This window comes from Mirounga leonina, unplaced genomic scaffold, assembly GCF_011800145.1.
Source record: "Mirounga leonina isolate KUSES-001 unplaced genomic scaffold, KU_Mleo_1.0 Mir_178, whole genome shotgun sequence".
Lineage (NCBI taxonomy): Eukaryota > Metazoa > Chordata > Mammalia > Carnivora > Phocidae > Mirounga > Mirounga leonina.
The window spans coordinates 22,585,497-22,608,533 of record NW_023270464.1 but is presented as its reverse complement, the minus strand read 5'-3'; the positions used below and the strand labels follow the sequence as shown (position 1 = coordinate 22,608,533).

At 44.0% G+C, this 23,037-nt stretch overlaps 1 protein-coding gene across 4 annotated transcripts in view; it reads right to left on the bottom strand.

Moving 5' to 3' along the window:
• FANCI (FA complementation group I) overlaps positions 1–23,037 on the bottom strand; it is an 82,064-nt gene that overhangs the window by 1,141 nt on the left and 57,886 nt on the right. For 3 of the 4 annotated variants that reach the window (XM_035024115.1, XM_035024116.1, XM_035024118.1), the window contains 18 exons: positions 21,128–21,229; positions 19,802–19,969; positions 19,480–19,601; positions 18,815–18,976; positions 17,829–18,008; positions 12,813–12,979; positions 12,389–12,465; positions 11,330–11,446; positions 8,860–8,911; positions 7,903–8,030; positions 7,739–7,807; positions 7,460–7,553; positions 6,974–7,161; positions 5,800–5,853; positions 5,658–5,717; positions 1,937–2,008; positions 488–583; positions 105–212 (listed from right to left, as the gene is read on the bottom strand). In XM_035024115.1, the coding sequence (XP_034880006.1) occupies positions 105–212; positions 488–583; positions 1,937–2,008; positions 5,658–5,717; positions 5,800–5,853; positions 6,974–7,161; positions 7,460–7,553; positions 7,739–7,807; positions 7,903–8,030; positions 8,860–8,911; positions 11,330–11,446; positions 12,389–12,465; positions 12,813–12,979; positions 17,829–18,008; positions 18,815–18,976; positions 19,480–19,601; positions 19,802–19,969; positions 21,128–21,229 (2,016 nt within the window). The remainder of the gene's footprint in view (positions 1–104; positions 213–487; positions 584–1,936; positions 2,009–5,657; positions 5,718–5,799; positions 5,854–6,973; positions 7,162–7,459; positions 7,554–7,738; positions 7,808–7,902; positions 8,031–8,859; positions 8,912–11,329; positions 11,447–12,388; positions 12,466–12,812; positions 12,980–17,828; positions 18,009–18,814; positions 18,977–19,479; positions 19,602–19,801; positions 19,970–21,127; positions 21,230–23,037) is intronic. The other variant, XM_035024117.1, reaches the window with a different exon arrangement.

Genomic DNA, 23,037 nt, shown 5'->3' with positions numbered 1-23,037 from the left:
GGGGGGCCCCCCCCCCCTCCTCTGTGCTGCTCCCGGCGAGGCTGCCCCCAACCAGTCAGAAGGGCAGCCGGCTTCCCATGCTCCGGTCGGAAGCAGGCACTGACCTCTTCGTGTTCGTCGTCCTCATCCTCTCGAAGAACCATGTCCAGGATGTTTCCTTTGATCTTGAAATCTCGTGAGGTGCTGAGCTTCATGTGCTGCATCAGGTTCACCTACGACAGAATTGTAGGCGTGGGCACATTCTCTGGCTAGAAGAGGTCCCATTAGGGACAGCCTCAACTGCTTTTGACAGACCCTTCAGTTCTTTAAAGCACGCACACGCACTTGACCTGTTTTTCCATAGTTCCTACGTGATGTCTGAACTCAGGCCATCAGATCACAAAGAGCGGAAAGGGTCCTAGTTTCTTCCCCACGGCCCTGTGCGGCTTCAGTGTGCCATGGCCCCTCCCAGGTAAAAAATTGGTAGAAAAGAACAGCGTGTGTTTACCTTGGACTTCTTTGAAAGGTGGATGAGGAATTTTTCATACTGTTCAATGGCGAAGATGAGATTAGGGATTGGCTTGGTTTCTCGAAGAACTCTGGCCTACAGGGCAAAGAAGAGAAGACCTCAACTCCAGGTTCGGAGGTTTTTGAAGTTGTCCTCCAAAGCAGTCAGTAGCAGAACTGCTCTGGGCTTGGCAGGAAAAAGCTAGTCTGTCTGCCAGTCAAATGCAGGATTCCTTATGTTCTGGTAATCTAAGATTTCTGGCAGTTAAATCTCATCAAAGGATGGTAAAGACAGCACTGAATCCTCCTGTTGAGAATTCCTCTGTATTCACCGTTCCGCAGACTGGCTGAAAGAAGGGCTACTTGTAGAAATCCAGTTGCCGCCCTAACCTGACTGATACTCGAACACTGGAAGCTCACTCTGCACCAGCTCTGTCTCCCCCTTCTGGCCTATGTGACCTTCTCACTGTTGGGATTCTTTCTCCCAGTCGGACTCTAATTCCTAAGTCCTCCCAAACAAACTATATACAGTCAATGTTTTTTGTTTTGTTTTTTTAATAAAGGCCACAAATGAGGATGTGATGGGAACATTACCTTGGAGATAATTCTATATCTGAACATTTACCTTTGTATTTTTCTCATGCCTGTGTCCTACGATATAATGCACTATAAAACCCATTTAGCCAGTCCACTTGATGGGCATCTTGGTTTTTCCAGTACTTCGCTTTTACAAACAACATTGCTTAGGACTGTCCTGTACGTGGGCCTTTAGTCTCCACTCCGGGCAAACACAACTGCTGGAAAGCGCACGAGTGCGGAACTCCTGAAATTCAGCAGTTACGGCCCAACTGCCCCCTGATGCTGCGGACGGGCACCCTTGCCAGCAGCGCCCTAGAGCGCTCTCGTCCCTGCACCCGCCCCTTGTGTGTCCTTTAGGGAGCATCTTCTGGGCTCATTAACTCTTCCTAAAACAACTCCTTCCCGATGAGAATCCTTAGCCATTGCCATTTTTTAAAGACAGAGCTTAAGATTTTCAGGTGCTTCCTAAATAAAGTGTGTGGCCCTCTGAACAATCTGTGAGCTGAGAAACCACCACACACACACACGTACGTTTTTCTCAGAGCGTTAATGAGCTACAATGCACATAGCCCAGAGGTGACCCATCTACACTGCACAGTCCAGTGCTCAGTACATCGAGAGTTGTGCAACCACCTCCACGAGCAAGTTCAGGGCATTTTCATCCCCTGCAGGAATCGCGTACCCGTTTCAGGAGGGACCCCCAGCTCTGGACAACCACTCATCTACATTCTGTCTGTCTAGACCTGCCTGTCCTGGACCTGTCCCATACATGGAATCCCTCCTCGCGTGGGCTCCTGGTGACTGGCTTCTGTCACCGCCTGTTGTCACGGTTCCCCAGCACGGCTGTGTTTCCCGGTCGGCGGCTGCTTACCATGGCTGTGGCAACAGCCCCGGCTTTCCCCTTCTTCTCTCCTGCACATTTCAGGCTCTGACTCTTCTTGTTCTAAAGACACAGAAACAAGTTCTCTCATGTCTGAAGACGCTGGTGGAAATTTTCTAAGAAGGTAATTACAGCAGAATATGGGGGGCTGGTGAGGGGACCAAGTCTGGGCAGAGAGAGAACCAGTGGCAGATGCTGGAAGATGGGGAACATTTTGTGACACTTTATGATCCTCAGATATTTTGGAGGTTTTGTTGTTGGGAGGCTTACAATTTTGCTCTTACAACTAAGCCCATGGAAGTGAGGGCAGGACCGACTGTTCTTACACCAGGCCAGAGGATGATGACCATGGGGGCTGTCAGGATGGCGGGAGGAACAGGGATTTCCCAACTGCGCAGTTGGCTCAAAGGGTTTCCGTGAAGGAGAGGAAGCTGGAGAGGCTGCTCCCAGGGCCTCCCGTCTTGCCACTTAGGGGCAGACCTCAGCCATGTCTTATGTGCCCTGTGGTTACGTGCTTGAGAAAGGTTTAAAGGGCATAGGAACACTTCCTTATGTTTTAAATGTCGCAGAATAAAGAGCTCCTGGAGAAAGAATAAGGGAACCAAGGATAAAACAGGAGAGAGTCAAGACCTGCACCACATGTGGCTACACAAAACAGGCACTTTTACCTGAAGGGGCGTCTGTGTCTGCTAAGAATGAACACCCCTGCCCCATGGCACAAGTAAGAATGAAAAACAGAGACCTGAAAATGGGGAGAGTCGTACCACTGGAACCATATGAGAGGCAGGAGGCTTAATCCACGTGGCACGTTCTAGAACCTGAGAAATGGCAGGGATTCCAGAGGGGCTGGTGTGCAGAAGTCTACCTTTAGCCCTGGAACACAGGGTAGAGGGTGAGGCCCTTTTAAGAGATGGGCAGGGAGGCAGCTGTAGACAGAACTCAATGTGGCCAAGCGGGAAGCGAGGTGTCTCCAGAGGTGAGACCCAAGATGGGACCCTGTTGAAACTCCTTAAATCAATCCCTGTCCATTGCCCATTCCTGCTGATTCAGGATGACTAAAATCCTAGCCACAAGAGGCATCTTTTATTTATTTTTTTTAAAGATTTTATTTATTTGAGAGAGAGGGAAAGAGAGCACAAGCAGAGGGAAAAGGCAGAGAGAGAAGGAGAAGCAGGCTTCCCACGGAGCAGGGAGCCCAATGAAGGGCTCGATCCCAGGACTCTGAGATCATGACCTGAGCCGAAGGCAGATGCTTAACTGACTGAGCCACCCAAGCATCCCAAGAAGCATCTTTTAAAGGTGCACAGCTCTGAGCACGATGCTAAGGGTTTTGGGAGTATTGGTTTTCATTGCTTGCTTCCCACTGAGAGCCAAGGCTGTGGGGGAAAAAATGAAGGGGCTGTAAGAGAATCAACAGCTCCCTGAAAGATGTGGGAAATGCAATCCTGGTTTCTAGATAAGAATTGGAATTAACGGAACCATAGGTTTTTGCCCAGGGTTGCTCACGAAGCACATCTCACGGTCAGAGAAAAATGTCTGCCTGTGGATCAGCTGACTTGTCAGTACAGTTTTAAGTCAAATGTAGATGTGGAAGGGGGAGAGCGGCCTGAGAATACACAAATTGGTTTTTGTGAATGTGGGCGGGGGGGGTGGAAGAGTCTGGGAGATGCCTGGTGACTCACAGAAGACAATGCTTGAGAATGGGGTCAGAAACACAAACTCAAACCCCTCCAATAGCCTAACAGCAGCTGTCATTCTAGAGCGGGGGCTGGCAAACCACAGCCACTGCTGCTCCCCCCAAGCAGTCTCGTTAGAGCGGTCGCACGCAGTTGCACACGGGCTCTGTGCGATGGGAGAGGTGGACAGTGCGACTGCCCACGGCCTGCAACGTTTACTCTCTGGCTTTCTAGAGGAAAAGTTTGCTGACCCCTGCTGTTGGGTCAAACTACCCAGGTTCAAGTCTTTGCCTCTGAGCTAGCGCTCTGTTCTTTGCATTCACCTCCTCCTTTCCCATCTCTTCCGTGGGGCAACTACCGATCACGAGGGGTGGTGAGGAGGAATGAGGGGCTGAGTGAGAAAAGCCTGACATGACACCAGGCCAGCGTCGTGGAGAGCCAGGTGAGGGTTCTCTGCATGTTCGCTGCTCTGATGAGATGAAGATGGTTCCCAAGCTGTACTCTTTGGACCGCTATTCTGCCAAACAGCACTTGTTATTAAAAAAGAAAAGTTCTTGAACAGATTTGAAAACTACTACGAACATATTTAATTATTCTTGGACCTCTCGGCAACTTTACTATGCTCACGGGTACCATAAGTCTCTAAGATGAGAAATATGTACAAGCACTTCTCACAGAATCCTTTTTTATGAGGACCGTCTCGGTCTATACAGGGTACTCTGTGAAATGGGACCCCACTGGAGATGGGGAACTCCAAACCTGACCTGAGGAATGGAGGGATACATCCTCTATTCAGACAAGAGATGTGTCTGACAGGATGGCACCTTTGTGAACATGCTGAGCAAGCACGCAGGTGGGGTTAAAGGAGAGGGCCAGAAGCAACAGCTTGGTGACAGTAGGCCATACCCTGTGGCCAGACAGGAGGCCTGACCCAGATCACAAACCTGGTACAAAAAAGGCAAGGTGACACAACCTCAACTATCAGCACACGACTCAGAACTCCTCTGGCCAAACCCAGATGACCGGCCACTCGGTCACGGATTCACCGGGGAGGGGAGGAAGCACAGAATGAAGGGGTTACTGACAGGAAGATGTGCCCGTGCACAACACAGAGGCAGAAAGCAAATGGGGCATCGCTACAAAAGTGGTTCCAATCCACTGCTGTAACAACTGGTTCTGGAGTTGGGGTCTTGGCTGGGGTTGACCCATTAGTGCACATCTGCTTGGTTCTCTGAAGATTAGTAACCGCCCTGCAATACTCTTCTCATCTGACTTGTGACTAGACTAAGCGGCCTTGGGAGACCATGGGTCTTCATGTGTTTAAGCCAGAGGTTCTCAACTGGGGATGATTTTGCCCTTTTGAGACATTTGGCAATTTGTAGAGACATTTTCCGTTGTAACAACTGGAGGGCTGCTCCTGGCATCGGGTAGGTAGAGGCCAGGGATGCTGCTAAATAACCCAGAATGCACGGAAGAGACCCCACATCAAGGAATTATCTGGCTCAAGAGATGTCAATAATGCAGAGGCCTAAAATCCCTGGTTTAAGTCAACAGTAACAGTCGTCAGGTATGACAAGAACCTGGTGGTGTTTGTGACTCAATGACATTTAAAATTTCTCCTAATCCTGAAAGAACCCATTACTTAATTAACTTAGGAAGAGAAGAAAAGGGGTCTGGGCACCTGACAAGAACAGCCCAGCTGCCCTCTGCTCCTTGAAAGGGCTGGTGCTCCCACATACACAGCACCATCTGACCTCAGCCCTTTATGTGCTCACTGCTACTTTCCTCACACGCCAAAGGATGGCCCATGGCACGGATTTAGAATCACCCAGAAACGAACCAAGTCGCGGCCCCAGCACGTGTGTTCCTACCCTGCTCCAAATGCAAGCATTGCATCCAAATGCACCTTTGGCTTATGGTAAGGAGGGAAGAAACTGCATGGACACTGGGCTCACGGGATCAAGCAGTCCCCTGGGGACACAAGGAGTCCTTTCTTCCTGGAAGATCTATTTTGGTATTGACTCTGAATCACTTACCTGTATGTAAGAAATGAAAGAATAGCATAGGGGGGTCAGATGAGAACCGGACAGTTTCACCTGCAGCAAAAGAGAAGGAAACCAATGTAACTTGAGGAATAGAAGGCTTCCCCCATTCCTAGGAAAGGAATTTTCAACTCACCAACTTCTCCATATTTTTGGGAATTCCTCCGGAGCTCTGACACACCTGGAGATACTAACCAAAGATTCCCAGATTTAGCCCACATCCTCCATCAACGTCCCGACACCTACAGGTGAGGCAGCAAGCTAGGGGGTGGGACTCACTGCTACGTGGAGGGGGAAAAGGAAACAAGCCAGCACATTCACAGAGAACCCTAGACACCAGGCTTCCTCCGTCGCCTCCTCAAAGCTCCTGAGCCTCCAAGGCAACAGACAATAAAGGGCTTCCGTGTCTGACTTGTTCAGCTTACTGCTTTAAAAGCTCTTCAGGCCGATGGCCCCTACATCTAGAAAACCAATGACTTTGCTGTTTTTCCTTTAAAAAATGCCAGTAAAGAGAAGAGGCTTTCAGCATTTCCAGTACGCAAGTTTAGGAGCCACACTGCGCGGCCAGAGCTGCCCCTTCTCAGAGACGGCTGCGCTGGTGTTTGGGGACGCCACCCGGCGGTCTGCCGTCTTTCTTGGGTCGTCTAGGCCCTTCTAAGTATTTAATACGGATCACCGCTAGAATCGGGATTATGTCACCCAGTGCCTACCACCTTCTGAATGTCTGCTGAGGACCAAAACTATTCCAAGTGCAAGAGAAGAGTTCCTTGTTCACAGATACTAGGGAGCATTAACTCAAACTCAGGGCAGAGTACGCCTTGTATTTAAAAATAAGAACCTTTCTCCCACCCATGTACCTGACCTGTAAGGCATTTAACGCCTACTTGTTAAAGGAACAAAATAAGGTCTAAACACCTCTTCGGTGCCCAGACTGGTTTGAAATTGTATAATTCTGTGTGCAATAAGGCATCGTATTGAATTCCATAGCTGTAGATTGGATTAAGACTTAGCATTCGAAGAGGCATTTGCTCTCAATTAGATGCCACATATTCATATGCCAAAAAAAGGGGGGGGGGCCCTCTAAAAGCAGATTTAGAATTATGTCACCAAATGCTTTTTTTTTTCCTGGCCTGTGGAGACACCTGCCACCTACTGACCACACCAGAATCAAACCACCACCTGCACGCACAGGGGCAGGCAAGAGCTCTGCACAGGGGCACTCCACTGCGGTGAGCTGCTGCCCGGGCCGAGTCTCCAGCTGGCTGGGGCATTGTGGCAGAAGTGACTCGGGTCATCTCTCAGATACTCACATATCTGACAAGTGCTGTGAGAATGGTGTACATTTTGCAAAGGTCCTTTAACAAGATGTCCACACAGCTGCCCGATGGCAGGGCCGTCTGCACCAGCTCATGGAAAAAGGTGAGCAGAGTTCCCAGCTGTACGATGATGGCTTTCTCGATGGGATGATTTGGTAGGGTTGCCTGAGAAGAGGCCTCGTCTGAAGGGAAATGAAATTGCACATTCAAACCAACTGACCGTATTTTTTCTAGTTAAAGTGAAGGAGATTTAGAAATCCACTAGCTGCGATTAAACGGGAAATCTGTAGGGACAACCAGCATGTAATTCATCATGCAGAGTCAATCAACAGCCATTGCATCATAAGCCACACTACCATCTACTTTGTCCATCACACTGGAAATCCGGCTCAAACTGACTCAAATCGAGCTGCACGTTTATGCAACCGTCCAATCTGGATTTTGGTGGACTCTCTCCATTCCACCCTGAATGCATCTTACCTGATACAATTTCTTGGCTCACTTGTCCCTTAAGCTTGGTGATCAGCCAGTCCACTTCTTCTAGGACTTTCTCAGCCTGACTGAGAACAAGTAACTGTGAAAGAGAAGAATGCCTGGCATGGTTCCCTGTGCGTAGCTGCTGGCTTAACAGAACCACCGTGGCCACCCGCGGGTGGGCTACAGGCCCCAGCACACGAGCCACTACAGTGTGCTCTTCACAGGGAATAAAATGGAAGGAGTGACGAGGCCATTTCCCACGGCTCGGGGGTCCACACTTACACAAACAGTAGGGGCAGCTGTTCTCAAATTCACTATCGCAAAGTGGTCTGTTTTCTCCACCTCTACATCCTGAGGAGGCAGAAAGAGGGGATGCAATTGGAGGAAGGCTGGCCTCCGACCTCTCTCCCCACTCAGGGTGTCGCAGCGAATGCTCGCTGCAGTACCTGGTCTATGTCTCCGAGATGCCCATGGATATCCTGGGACAAGTCACGCAGCAGGATGGCAGGACTCTTGTACAAAACGTGGAGGCTGAAGAGCAAATTCAACAAGCCCTTGCAAAACGAGGCATCCTCTAAGAGTGGGAAGGAAAGAAAATTAAAAGGTAAGTTCTAACCCAGTCATTCTTCAGGGGACAGGGGGCCTAACCAGAAATGCAGCTTGCCACGTCCCACGTACGCTATCCCAGGGCTGAACACAGTCCATCCGAGGCAGCTCTCCCACAAAGCTACACTCCTGTCCGTAGGCCCAATGAAGGCAGAGGTTTCCTATTATTCTCCAGTCACTATCGCTGAGGAACTAGCACCCAGATCAAGAAACAGAATGCTACCCACACCCCAGAAACCCCCTCCTACCTCACTCGCCCCAGCAAGGAACCTGCCTCTCCTGACTTCTACCATCACATCTAGCTGTGTCCGATTTTGAACCTGACCTAAAGGGACTCATGCAGGAAGTACTCCTTCTGTGCCTAGCTTTTGTTCAAAGGCATGTTTGTGCAATTCCTGCATGTTGTGCATCGGTGGTTTGCCGTCCTCACTGCTGCTCAGGGTTTGGCTGCGTGTGCGCATCGCCACTCCTTCAACCCCCTCCACTGCTGACCGACACACAGGTGTGTTCCTGCCTACAGAAACAGTGCTGCTGGCCGCCTGTGGGGGCCTGGAGTGGGACTGCCCGGCCATAACCAGACACTGCCCAACAGTCCTCCCGGGCGGCTCCTGAACGCAGCCCTCCGCTGGTGCTGGACGGGAGGGCCGACCACTCTGCACGCTTACCAGCCATGGGCGTGGCTCTTTTTCATTCTGGTCGCTCTGGTGACTGTATAATGAGTACCTTTCCTTTTTTAAATGCTATTCAGGAATGATGATTTTATATAAAGCCTAAAAGGAAACAAGAAGGAAACTTACCCTGGTTGTTTTCCTTGCAAATCTTCGATGTCCAGGATAACATCTGCACAAACTAGAGAGCATTCAGATATTAAAGAAACATGCCATGAGACAGATCTAGGTGTCAGACTACAGAGACCTTTCCAATTCTCATCACCTGCCAAAACATGTGCCTGGATCCAAAGTGGTAATCTACTAAGAACAGCATAAAAATAAGTCCAGAATTACAAGAAGAATTACTGATCCTTCTCTCATAATACAGTAACATATGACTCAGTTCTCAGTCTGTGCCCGCATTAAGGACAGAAGGTCCTGGCGTCTGGGCTCTTGCCCCCCTGAGCTTCCTCTCCCCAGTCCCACCACGGTCTAGGGCTGATGCGCCTTTTCCCTTCCCATGCCACACACTCTCCGCATCGGAGACATCTTTAAGAAGGTTAATCTAATGGAGAGATGCAGGAGAGGAGAGTAAGATCTGGGCCGTAGAGGCAACAAAATCAGCTTCGAGGAGTCAAAAGGCCAGAGGAGGTTAGAAGGGAGTAGGGAAAAAAAACAAAAAAGAGGCAAACAACCAGATGGAGTTTCCTCAGGTAAGGAGAGGTGGCTTTAGGTCTTGGGACGGCAGGGTCCTGCGCTGCCAGATACATGCTCAAGCTCGCCGCTTCAGCAGTTCTTTGGAACAGGTTTTCAGCCTCAAAGGCACTGAAATGCAGTGTGCTTAAGTGCAAAATGACCAGTAAAAACTCAAATTTTGATCTGTTGGGGTAAAAAATAAATTCAGAGGCTAATTCTGAAAGGTCTCTGTGAATGGATATAAAAAGGTCTCCAGAATACGGTGTTAAATGTAATAAGCAGGATGCAAACAAGCTTTTGTGTGAACACAGACAGGGTTGGGAATAAGAATCTATATTCCTATTTGCTTCTGCAGGAATAAAGGAACTCTTGAAGGATCCATCAGAAACTAAAAAAGGTTATTATTTGGGGGAAAAGAACTGAACAGGTGGAGGAGGACAGGGACAGGAGGGAGACCATTCACTGCAAATCTTATCATTTCTGGTTTTCAAATCACAGGACTTTATTATCCATCCAAAATTAAATTAAAAAAAAAAATTGAAAGCGATTACCTGAAGTTACAGGGATGGGTGGATAATGAATTTTGAATGAAAATATTTTCCTGTATATATGAGCCTTTCCAAATCCATCTATTCTTCCTCAAACCTCCCCCAGCCCCACTTCCCTGTGGCTGTTTCCTTCCCAATGCTCTGTTCGCTGCAGGGGCAGGAAACAATGAAGCAGAAAGTGAAGCGGGGAGGAGCGGCTTGGCACTAGGATGATGTGAGTGGCTAGCAAGAGGGACTTTCTCTGGGCTCCCAAGAACAAGGACCGGAAGCTCAGGCTCACTTTTCAGCACTCTGACACCACCTTGCTCCTGGGCTACAGTCTCCTAAGGACTAGCTCTCCCTGAGGCAAGGGCTCACACGAGGAGCCGGTCTTGCTCACAGATCAGGAAGCAGATGCCGTAGCACACCCCCTAGGCATCAAGGACACTCTTGGTCATCCTATAGGGAAATCACTCCTGAGCGGAACAGACCCACAAAATGTGGCCCTTCTCTTCCGTGTGTGTTCATGCTCATGTGGTACACATTTCCCCGGACGTGTGCATACCTACATGCTTATACACACAACCCATCTCACAGAGTTCTTTCTGCTTTGGGACTGTAGTCTTGCTTTCTGACTTAATAACCTTTTGTTGAATTTCTCCCAAACTTTGTACCAGCTCACCTTGCTGAGGAAGTCAACTGCTCAATGTCAGCTACCTTACTGATAATTAATATACTTTCATCTTAGAAAAGAGCAAACACCAAGAGTGAGTAAAAACACAAACCAAGAACGTTGAAGACACCAAAGATAAACAAGACTTTTTTCTACAGTGCTTTCTGCTGACAAGGGTCAGGGCAGTGGCCAAACAAAAAGCAGTATGTTCTTGCCCTCCACGGCTGCATGTAATTATGTCATGGTAGAAGCACCATGTGAGGAAGGTACATATTCCAGACCTTCTATTACTTAAAGATAAGATTTAAAGAGGACATTCAGGTATATACAGTTCATCCTTGAAAACTAGTTAGGGGCGCTGACCCCTGCACAGTCAAAACTCCATGTAGAACTTCTGACTCCTCAGAACCGTGACTACTAATAGCCTACTGCTGACCAGAAGCCTTACCAATCATATCAACAGTCGATTAGCGCTTATTCTGTATGCTGTATTACATACTGTATTCTTACAATAAGGTAGGCTAGAGAAAAGAAAAGGTTACTGAGAAAATCCTAAGGAGAAAATATATTTACAGTACTGTACTGATCACAGATAACCCATGTATAAGGGGACCCACACAGTTCAAGCCTGTGTTACTCAAGAGTCAACTGAACTTTGAAGATGCAATACTCCTGGCCTGCTGAGGGCTGCCCCGTGGGCCTGAAGAAGTGGTGCTTCTACCTGAGGGGAGGACGGCTCCAGCAGCCTGGACAAGTTGGAGAGAACGGTGACTAGCAGGAGGGCTTCTTTGCTGTTAAAGTCTTCCTCTTGGCTGCTAAGTAAGTTCAACAAGGACCTCTGGGAAAGGAAGGTACACATGGAAACGTTAGCAGATACGTTCCTGTCACGGAGAAGAGAATCTAGCCAGAGATTCCTAAGGTGGGGACGGAAAGGATTCAAAGCTATCAAAATTCCAGAGGACAAAATGTGAACATAAACCTGGATTAAACAAGTAGTTTCCTACCCTGTTCCCGGCCACAAATCTGAGTGTTCCTTGAAAACTATGGACTCCTTCTCCCCTGCCCAATGTACGTTAGGAGTGAACAGTGCCCCCAACTTTGGGTGGCTTATCACCTCCTAAGGCCCCTCCACTGACCTTAGGCGTAGATGGGGCCCCAGACCCAGCACTGCCCACACACTTTCCCTGTTTCCCTTGCCCCGTTCCTCTCTCACCACCTGAAATACGCTCTCTTTTGTCTGTCAGTCTCTTTCCCCACTCAATGTAAGCTCCCCAAGGGTAGGGATTTTGTTTCTTTGTTTCCTGCTAGATCCCCAACACCTAGAACAGTCCCTGGCACATAGTAGGAACTCTAAATTTATTTGTTCAAGAAATCCTCTGTGCCAGAAGGTCCTGACAGTGTGACAACAACTGGTTAGAAACTAACAGGCTTCACTGTCCAGTCTTTATGCAATCCGACAAAGCCAAACTATACCACACACACGAACCAAAGACACACACTCCATAACTTAATGCGCTCCTGGCTATCTCTTCGTATCAACTCAAACCGTGATTCTTGGAAGCAACAGTGCTGCAGGTTGGGGTGGCTCAACACCCATCCTCCCTAGAATCCTTTTAAATGCATTACCTTCCACCCAGTAGAGCTACGTCCTGTTGCTTGGACGATGACCCAGAAATCCTGTCCCACTTGCTCGCCGTCTCCCCGCTCCCACCAGCTGGCCGAGCTGACAGTCCCTCTAGGGGCCCTCAGGCAAGCAGGGCAGCGTGCCAAGGCTTCCTACCTGAAACTGCCGGATCTGGAACGCTGCTCTGTGACTGACACTGCCTTCCACCTCTTCTCCCTCATTATCTGGGACATCTAGGAAAGGAAAAGAATGTGATCTTTGAAATGGACTGACTCACTATGCTTTTTTGGCCTTTTAATATTAAGCTAAATTTTTAGAAAGCCAAAAAAAGACTGGGGGCAGATTTAAATGTATTCCTAACATTCTGCAGTTTCTTAGCACTATCTTTCAATTTCCAGTCATTATTTGTGGTCACGTGTAAAAGCCAGTAAATGCCAATTCTGAATCCACTAGATGTCACTCCTTAGCAACAACAGGACTGCTCTCAGGTGTCCTCTGGTAGATGAGTAAATAGAATCAAGAGGTTTGGTTAAGAAAGAGAAACCCAGACAAGCCAATTTATCAAAGCTGAAATGCTCACCCAGAGCCCTGAGAAAGTGGTGAATCTTGGGCTGATAGAACTGTTGCACAGCACTGAATATCTTCTGCAAACCCTCCAAGCACAGCAATGAGATGCTCTTTCCTTTTTCTTTCTTTCCTAAATCTTCCACTGAAGTAGGAATGGAAATGTATCTCCAAAGTAAGACCCTGAAAAGAAGAAAAGTCATTATTCATGAAAAGATTTTTTTAAGTAATCTCTACAACCAACGTGGGGCTGGAACTCATGACCCCGAGATCCAGAGTCACAGGCTCTACTGACTGAGCCAGCCGGGTGCCCCAGAAAAGTGATTTTCAATTTTATATGCTGTAAAATTCATACCCCGTACATGTACATTTCAATGAATCTGGACAAACATACAGTTGTATAATCATCTCCACAATCAAGATATTTGTCATCCCAAAAGTTCCCTTACGCTGTTCTGGATTTTCTCCCCCCAATTTTCCAAACAATCACTGATCTGATCCCTGTCCCTATTACTATTTACAAAATAGCATATAAAAATGCTAGCATTCAGTATGTAGCCCTTCTGAGTCTGGCTCTGTTAATTTAGCATATGCTTCTGAGATTCACCTATGTTGCTGCATGTATGGGTAGTTTATCCCATTTTATTGCTAAGTAGCATTCCATTGTATCGATGTACCAGTTTCTCCATTCAACTGGATACAGATGTTTGGGTTGTTTCCAAATTCTATTATAGATAAAGTTGCAAATCACAAACCTTCATATGGATATATGCTTTCATTTCTTTTGGGTAAATACCTAAGACTGAAATGTGTAGATCATATGGTAGGTGTGTGTTTAACTTTTGAATACCAAAATGTTTTCTCAAAGGGTTGTTCCTTTTTACATTTCCATCAACAGTGTATGAGAGTTCAAATTCCTTGGGACACCTGGGTGGCTCAGTCGGTTAAGCGTCTGCCTTCAGCTCAGGTCATGATCCCAGAGTCCTGGGATCAAGTCCCACATCGGGCTCTCTGCTCCGCAGGGAGCCTGCTTCTCCCTCTGCCTCTGATGAATAAATAAATAAAATCTTAAAAAAAAAAAAAAAAAATTTCAAATTCCTCCACAACCATGACATTTTGGTATTGTCAATCTTTTTATTATTTTTTAAAGTTTATGAACTTATTATGTTGACCATCCTTTTGTGTCCTTATTTGCCATCTATAGATCTTCTTTGGTCAAGTATCTGTTCATAAATTTTGCCCGTTTTTAAATTTGGTTATTTGCTGTTTTAAACTTAATTAAACTTGAGAGTTCTTTATATACTCTGGTTACCAGTCCCTCATCAGGCATGTGCTTTGCAAATATTTCCTCCTCAGCTGTGACTTGTCTTTTAATCTTCTTAAGAGTGTTTTTCAAAGAGTTAAATTTCTTTTTTTTTAAATATAGCTTGTGCTTCTGGTGTCCCAAGAAATCTTTACCGAAAACAAGATCACAGAGATTTTTCTGTTTTCCACTAGATGTTTTACAAGTTTTGGTTTTACGTCTTTGACCCATTTCAAGTTAATTTTTTAAGACATGTGGAATGAATAAAGGTTCATTTTTTAAAACAATGGATGTCCAACTGTTGTTGAAAGAATTTTCTTTCTCCATTAAATTACCTCACTACCTTTGTCAAAAATCAATGACCATATTTGTGGGATCTATTTCTGATCTATTCTGCTCCAATGATTCTGCCAATACCACACTATCTTAAATAAAGTAACTTGATATGACCTGATACCAGGTAGTGAGTCCTCTATCTTGGTTCTTTTATTTCAAACCTGTTTTAGTTATTCTAGGTCTTACATTTTCACATAAATTCTAGAATCATCTTGTCAATTACTAACATAAAGCTTGATAGGATTGTGTTGAATCTATGGGTCAATCTGCGAAGAATTAACACCTTGACGATACTGAACCTTCGAATCTGTGGACACTGCGTATCTTTACATTTACTTGGGTCTTCTTTGCTCATATGTTTTATTAGTTTTCATCACATAAATCTTACGTGTTAGATTTATCACCAAGAAGTTCACATTTTGTGATGCTGTTTTTTTTTTTTTTAAGATTTTATTTATTTGACAGAGACACAGCGAGAGAGGGAACACAAGCAGGGGGAGTGGGAGAGGGAGAAGCAGGCTTCCTGCGGAGCAGGGAGCCTGATGCGGGGCTCGATCCCAGGACCCTGGGATCATGACCTGACCCGAAGGCAGACGCTTAACGACTAAGCCACCCAGGTGCCCCAAGTGGTTCTGTTTTCAAACTTCAATTTCCAAATGTTCACTGCTAGCATGTCAATAAAAATACAATTTAAAAAATACTGCCCTTGTTTCCTGCAGCCTTGCTAAATTGCTTGTTTAATATATCTAGTAGCTTTTAAAAAATGTCTTTGGAATTTCTTATGTATACAATTATAATATCCCTGAAGACACTATTATTTCTTCCTTCCCAATCTGGATGCCTTTTCTTTCTTTTTCCTGTCTTACTGCACTGGCTATGTCTCCAGTATAATGTTGAATAGCAATGGTGAGAGCACAGGGGGAAAAGCATTCAGTCCACTGAATCATTAAGTATGGTGCTGACATATTCCCTTTACTGGACTGATAAAGTTCTCTTTTATTCCTAGTGTCCTGAGAGATTTGATCACGAATTTATGTCGAATTTTCTGCACCGACTGAGATGATAGGGTGTTTTCCTTTAGTCTGTTGATATGATGAATTATGACTGATTCATAAATTTTGAGCCAACTTTGCATTCCTGAGAAAATATTCCACTTAATTATATCATCCTTCTTACAAACTGTTGGGCTTATTTGCTAATATTTTTTACATCTATATTCATAAAGGAAATTGGTCAGTAGTTTTCTTATCATGTCTTTGGGTTTGGCATTACAGTAATACTAGCATCATAAAATGAGTCAGGACACGTTTCCTCCTATTCTGTTTTCTGGAAGAGCTGCATAAATTGGTATTCTTTCTCTCTCTCTCTCTTTCTTTTAGTGGGCGGGAGAGGGAGAATTTTAAGCAGGCTACACGTCTAGCACAGAGCCTGATGCAGGGCTTGATCCCATGACCCTGAGACCATGACCTGAGCCGAAATCAAGAGTCAGATGCTTAACCGACTGAGCCACCCAGGCGCCCTGTATTATTTCTTCCTTAAATGTTTGGCAAAATTCACCAATTAGACATATAGGTATGGAGTTTTCTTTGAGGGAAAATTTTGAACCACAAATTCAATTTTTTTTTTTTAAGATTTTAATTTTTTTGGTAAAGATTTTATTCGATGGGGGGAGGTGGGGGAGAGAGAGAGAGAGAGAGAGCACACGCACACACAAGCATGCGGAGTGGCAGAGGGAGAAGCAGGCTCCCCGCTGAGCAAGGAGCCCAATGTGGGACTCGATACCAGGACCCTGGAATTACGACCTGAGCCGAAGGCAGATGCTTAACCGACTGAGCCACCCAGGCGTCCTAAAATATTTTGATTTTAAGCAATCTCTACACCCAATGTGGGGCTTGAACTTACAAACCCCAAGATCAAGAGTCACATGCTCCACTGACTAGCCAGCCAGGCGCCTCTCAATTTCTTTAAGTAGGCACAGGATTATTCAGCTTACCTATTTCTTCCTGAGTTTCAAAAAATTTGTCCATTTAATCCAATTTATTGGCATAAAGTTGTTAGCATTCTATTATTATCAATTTTTGCAGTCTAGTAGTGATTATCTTCTCTGCCTCATATCTGATATTTGCAATTTGTGTCCTCTCTCTTGTCCTCATCAGTCTAGTTACAATTTATTGCATTTACTGATCTCAAAGAATCAGCTTCTGGTTTCATTCATTTTTCTCTGTTGTTTCTTTTTTCAATGATTCTATTTTGTCTTTATTACTTCCTTCCTTCTATCTACTTTCATTTTAATCTTTTTTTCTTTTCTTAATGTGTAAGCTTAGAGATTTGATATTTTTCTTCTAATATAAACCACTGACAGTTACAAATTTCTACCTAAGCACTGCTTTAGCTGAATCATACAAATTTTGGAAATGTAGTGTGTTCATTTTCATTCTGTTCAAAGTATTTTCTGATTTCTGACTTCCTCTTAGACTATGAGTTATTTAGAAATGCATTTAATTTCCAAACATACAAGGATAATCCAGTTGTTTTTAAAAAAAAAAATATTAGGGGCGCCTGGGTGGCTCAGTCGTTTAAGCCTCTGCCTTCGGCTCAGGTCATGATCTCAGAGTCCTGGGATCGAGTCCCGCATCGGGCTCCCTGCTCGGCAGGAAGCCTGCCTGCTTCTCCCTCTTCCACCCCTCCCCGTTTGTGTTTCCTTTCTCGCTGTGTCTCTCTCCGTCAAATAAATGAATAAAATCTTTATTTAAAGAAAAAAATAAATATTAAAAATTAAAAATATTTTTGTTACTGCTTTCTTGTTTAATTCCGTTGTGCTCAGAGAACATACTGATTTCTATTTTAAAAATGTGTTTAGTTTGTTTTATCGTCCAAAATATGGTCCATTTTGATGAATACACCATGTGCACATTAAAAAAATGTGCATTCTGAAACTACTGTTAAATATTGTATAAATACCCGTTAAGTTAAGCTGGATGACAAGCGTGGCTCAAGTCTTCTATGTCCTTCCTGATATTCTACCTACCAGTTCTCTAGTGATTTCTGAGAGGGGATAAATTGTTTATTTCTCCTTCAGTTCTATCAATTTTTACTTCAAGTATTTTGGTGCTTTGTTGTTAGGTGCATATACAGTTAAAGTTGTTATGTCTACCTGTTGATGAATTAGTCATTAGTAATATTGCTCTTTATTCCTGGTAATAGAATAACATTTTCTATCTACCTAACATTCCACATCAAAGCAGGACTAGAAAAAAAGACTCAATAGTAGTGAGTGCACTTTTACTCTTAAGGCATGCCCAACTTCAAACTGCCTCCCTCCCCACGCCCAGCTTCCCCTCTTGGAGATTCCACAGCAAGTGGAACAGGTTTCTGAGGGTGAGAGTGACTTACCGAGTTATATCACAGAGATTCTGAAAGACCTTCTCTGGGTTTTGGCCATCAGGACCACTCACATGCCCTGTTTCCTTGAGCTGCTGTACCTTCTGCAGAGCTACACTCACCGCGTGGCGCATGAACTCATTGCTGGACCTCAGAACACAAAGGCTCTCTTCATGATTTTGGGTACTGTCCCTAGAGAGACAGAGGGGGAAAGAGAAGAGAGTCCACTACTGCTCCTGGGATCTGGAATTAGGTTTTCTGGGGACTGTTTAGAAGAACAGGACCTAGTAATGCTCTTAACGACAGCCACCAGGCAGCCGCTATCACTGCCTCAGCTCCCTTTTACAGCCCTCATTCTCAGTGTGATCTCCTTTCCTCCCCTCCCCAATCCCTTTACTTTGATAAGATTTAAATGTCAGTCTGAGTTTCCTATGTTTTTTTATTGCTGTTATTCCTACGTTTTCAATTCAGGTTTTTCTTTCTTCCCTTTTTATCTGTTATAACAGTGTTCAAGCTACTTAGGTAGATTTTCCTACAATGCCTTATTGCAATCCATTCTTTTCTTCAGTAGTCCACTGTTTCTGAGTTTTCTCTATTAATAATTCAAGGTAGTTCTTTAAAGTGCCTACCTAGGATTATCCAGCTTTCATGTCAAGAAACTTACAAACCTCCTGACTTACTTCTTATTATATATATATATATTAAGAATTGTGAATCCAGGGCGCCTGGGTGGCTCAGATGGTTAAGCGACTGCCTTTGGCTCAGGTCATGATCCTGGAGTCCTGGGATCGAGTCCCGCATCGGGCTCCCTGCTCAGCAGGGAGCCTGCTTCTCCCTCTGACCTTCCCCCCTCTCATGCTCTCTCTGTCTCATTCTCTCTCTCAAATAAATAAATAAAATCTTTAAAAAAGAATTGTGAATCCAAACTAGATAATACTAGTGAACCTGTTACTATCTTTACTGCACAGATGTCTTTAAGTGCTCTGTTATAAACTTACCTGAAAAGAGCAGTGAGAAGATCAGACACAAATTTCATGGACCAAAAACTATCCATTTTGTTGGCCATTTTAGTTTTGCCTTTACCAGCTTTTTCATTAAGGATGTCAGAGAGTTTCTTGTAACACATAAATAAGTTCAGAACCTCCTCAAACTTGTTCTTACTGTATAAAAGGAAAGAGACCACAAAGGACAAGCATCAGAATATTGTGGTTTAACTTTCACACCCAATAATAAGGACATCACAATGTTTCTTTAGGTGTTCTATTTTAAACACATTATAAATGAATGAATTTGCATTAACTTCCAGATGACTCTAATCCATCTATGTTATTTTTTTTCTCTCTTATTTATACCAGTCAATGCAGAGCATGAAAGTCCAATACTACCAACCAAACAAAATTTCTCTATTGAAATCAGTACTTCTTGAGTTCAGTGTTTGGGAATTTGTTATAAATGAAAGCCTGCTACCCCTGTGATATATGTTTGGTGTTCTCTGGTAGAAAGAGCACAGTCTGGTCTTAGGCTAGATGTCCACCTAAGAGACAGCGTCACGGCCTGTGGTCTGTCCAGTGCCTAGTGCACTGTTAGAGTTAAGAAACAAAAAACAAAAAAACACAAAATGGAAGTATTCATCAAATTGCAAAGAGTCATAGCAATACCTTACCTAAAATTACTTATGGAGAAATTATATTCTATTAGAACCTCACAAATTCCCATCACAAGAGAAGCACAGATATTATTTTTGATGCCAACACCACTGCTCTGAGAAAAATCTGCCGATTTATCCTGAAAGACACAAGATAAAAATTAATGAGCTATTGGGGTGCCTGGCTGGCTCAATCAGTGGAGCGAGTGACTCTTGATCTCAGGGTTGTGAGTCTGAGCCCCACACTGGGTGTAGAGATTACTTAAAAATGAAATCTTTAAAAAATTAATAAGCTATTAAAAACCTACATCATTCAATACAGCTGAGACTTAGCAATTACCAATTCAAAGTCCTCTAGTTCACTCTTAATCATTCTACTAGTAATAGACTCCAACATATCCTCTAAGTCTTTGTAGAACTCTTCTTCCTCCTCTTCTTCCTGCTGTAGGGGCATCACTCTACTCTTATACCAGACCAAACAGTGCTGGACACAACACAGCAGATGATCCTGTAGAAGACAATAGTAAACATTTTTGAGTGTTTAAGGGACAATCTATGAGGCTGTTGATAATCAACAAATAATTCTTACCTACAAGGCTAAAATAAGTTATTCATTAGCATCACGAATTAAGTCAACCTGAATTAGCAAAACTGGAAAAAATTAATTGAACCAACAACGGCATTCTTTCCTGACCTTTCCCAAAAACTGGCTTTGTAAGTACCAGACACCTCAGAATGCAACATCAGAATGTGCTACTTCTGCCTTGTGGCCACACCATGGAGGTTGTGAAGTTAAATTCTGATTCGAGTCCCAGAGGCTGTTTTAAAGATAGGGGCTGGGGCGCCTGGGTGGCTCAGTCGGTTAAGCGTCTGCCTTGGGCTCAGGTCATGATCCAGGGTCCTGGGATCAAGGCCTACATTGGGCTCCCTGCTCAGCAGGGAGTCTGCCTCTCCCTCAGCTCAAGCTGCCTCGTACGCTCGCTCTCTGGCAAAAAGAAATAAATAAAATATTTAAAAAAAAATAAAGAGAGGCTTACGTTGAGGGTATCTATGGGAGACCAACAGAGCATCTCCGTCTCATGGCACAAGAAGGCCCATTTATGAAGGCAGGATCTGACACTTAAAAGACCACTTCCCTCCCCTGTCATGAGCTCTAAGTTACTTGGGATGGTGAAGTTTCAGTTTTTATCCTCTCTTCCTGAGGCTAGAGCACAAGAATAGAAAAACCACCTGTCCTAGTTCCCCTGAAGGTTCAAGAATGCCAATTCTAGCTTAGCATAAATCACATACTCCCCTCAGACTAATAAGGCAGGTTCCCTTAGCAGGTTCATCTGCTACTGGGTGACCTCTCTTCCCCATTCCAAAGCCTATTTTAGCATATTATATAGTCAAAGAGCCATAAGTGGGAGACAAAATACTCCCTGGGGGGAGTGATGGATGCCTTGATTTAGTAAAGTGCTGACATGGAGATATCTTACCAACAGATCCAATGTGATGATGGATCAGAAAAGAAAAGGAGGGAAGATTTAAGAGTAAAGTTTCATTGCGAGTACCAGAAGAGTGCTTTCAGGAAAGATATCTCTTCCCAAAGACTGACTCTGTCAACAGGGTTGATGTTTCTACTTAACAGTAAAAATAATGGTTATAGAAGGAATAAAAGACTCACCAGTGGTTCTTGTAGAGAGATCTGATCTCCTTGGGTCAAAATACAGGCTTCTAATTTCAGAGGTGGCAGCATATCAGGTTCTGGTTCATAGAACTGTTTTAACTATATATGATAACGAAAAAAAGATACCACAGCTCATGAATGCTTTTCACTTCTTTAATTGGTCAAACTAATGGCACCTTTAATGTCTGATATCTTCTAAGACGTATTTCCCAAGTGTCCAAAGAACAACGCGGCAAAATTTGTGTTGCTTGGGCTCGTGCACATCCTTTACCCTTGCTTCAGACATCACGTTGAGATATTCTTTCTTACTCCATTTCTACTAACTCCCCAAAACACATCATACTCTCTCACACCAATTCCTAAATGTGCATAAGGAATCAGCGTTTTTAGTGTAGCTTGATAGTTAAATATAGGCTCTAGAGTCAGGATGGCTGAGCCTAAGTCCCAGTACGACCACCTATTAATAATTTTGGTAAAGGCATCCATGCCTTGGTTCCTCATCTCTGATGAGATTATTATTACTCTAAACAAATAAGGCTGTATAAGGACTGAACATGCTAATACATGTAAAGTGCTAAAAAAAACCCCACTACCACTACGTAGAGCTCAAGAAACATTAGCTATTATTTTTCTCTTTTTTACCTTTGGAGTCTGCACAAGTTTACTGGTCTACATACTAACCTGAGTTGGGAAGCACTGCTCTATGCTTTCATCAATTTTTTATGCTTGTTAAGTGTGTGAATGTTGATGAGCTGATTATTACAGTTTGAAGGGTACACTATAGTTAACAGGTTATAAGTTTTATATAGGATCAGGCTTGAGGCCCAATGGAAAGCTTTTAATAAATAGTATAGTACCTTCCAATAATTTCTACACATCTCAAATCTTAACTTCAAATGCAGCTTCTTCAGCAGAACTGTAACAGAGCAATGGCATACAAAAGTGGGGGGAAAGGGAGAGAAAAGAACTTCCATTTTTAGCAAAGTGGTAGACAAGGGGTCTAGAGAAACCCTCCTGGTAGAGAACAATTTAAAAAATGTATTAAAAACTTTAAATAGATAGCTAAGATGATGGGAAAGTAAGAGAAGTCCTCAGACATCTCATTATATTAGAAAATGTCATAAAGCCTGAATCTAGCAACTACATGAGCAGATGAACTCTGAAACTGGTGTTTCTTCTGCCAGCACCTGCCAATTCTGGAGGCCTAGAACTATAGTTGTAGGGCTCATGGACCTGAAGACAAACCCTAGGGCCCTCATGGGGTGAAGGCTGAATCGGAGAACCTCACACAAAGCTGGAATTCTCAAAAGGAGATATCCCTTATGGAAAAACAAAACAAAACAAAACAAAAAATAAATCTTCTGTATGGAAAAGGCAAAAAGCCTCCCCTGGGAATTTCTAACCATAAGCTAATCTCCAAATGTAGTTTGGGCTAGAATTCACACCACTTGTGTGGTCTGAAGAATCAAAAGCCAAAAATTTAAAGTTTGGATTAAAGAAACATAGTACATACCTTCCAAGCAAGGGAAGAGAAGGAAAAAGAGAAATAACTAATTTCAAATTTTATATGAACTGGAAAAAGAGGGAACATTTCCCAATCATTTTAATTTAATTTAATTTAATTTAATCCCAATCATTAATGTTAATAATCATTAAGCTCATATTAAACCAAGAAGTTCAGTATGAGAAATAAAAATTACAGGCCATTCCCTTATAAACATATATGTAAAAATTCTAAATGAAATATTAGTAAGCTGAATCCAATAATGTACAAAAAAGGTAATATATTGTAATTAATTTGAGTTTATCTTGGGAGGGCAACGCTGGTTTAGAAGATCAAATAATACAATTCACCACAGTAACACATTAAAGGAGAAAAATCACATGGTCATTTCAATAGATACAAA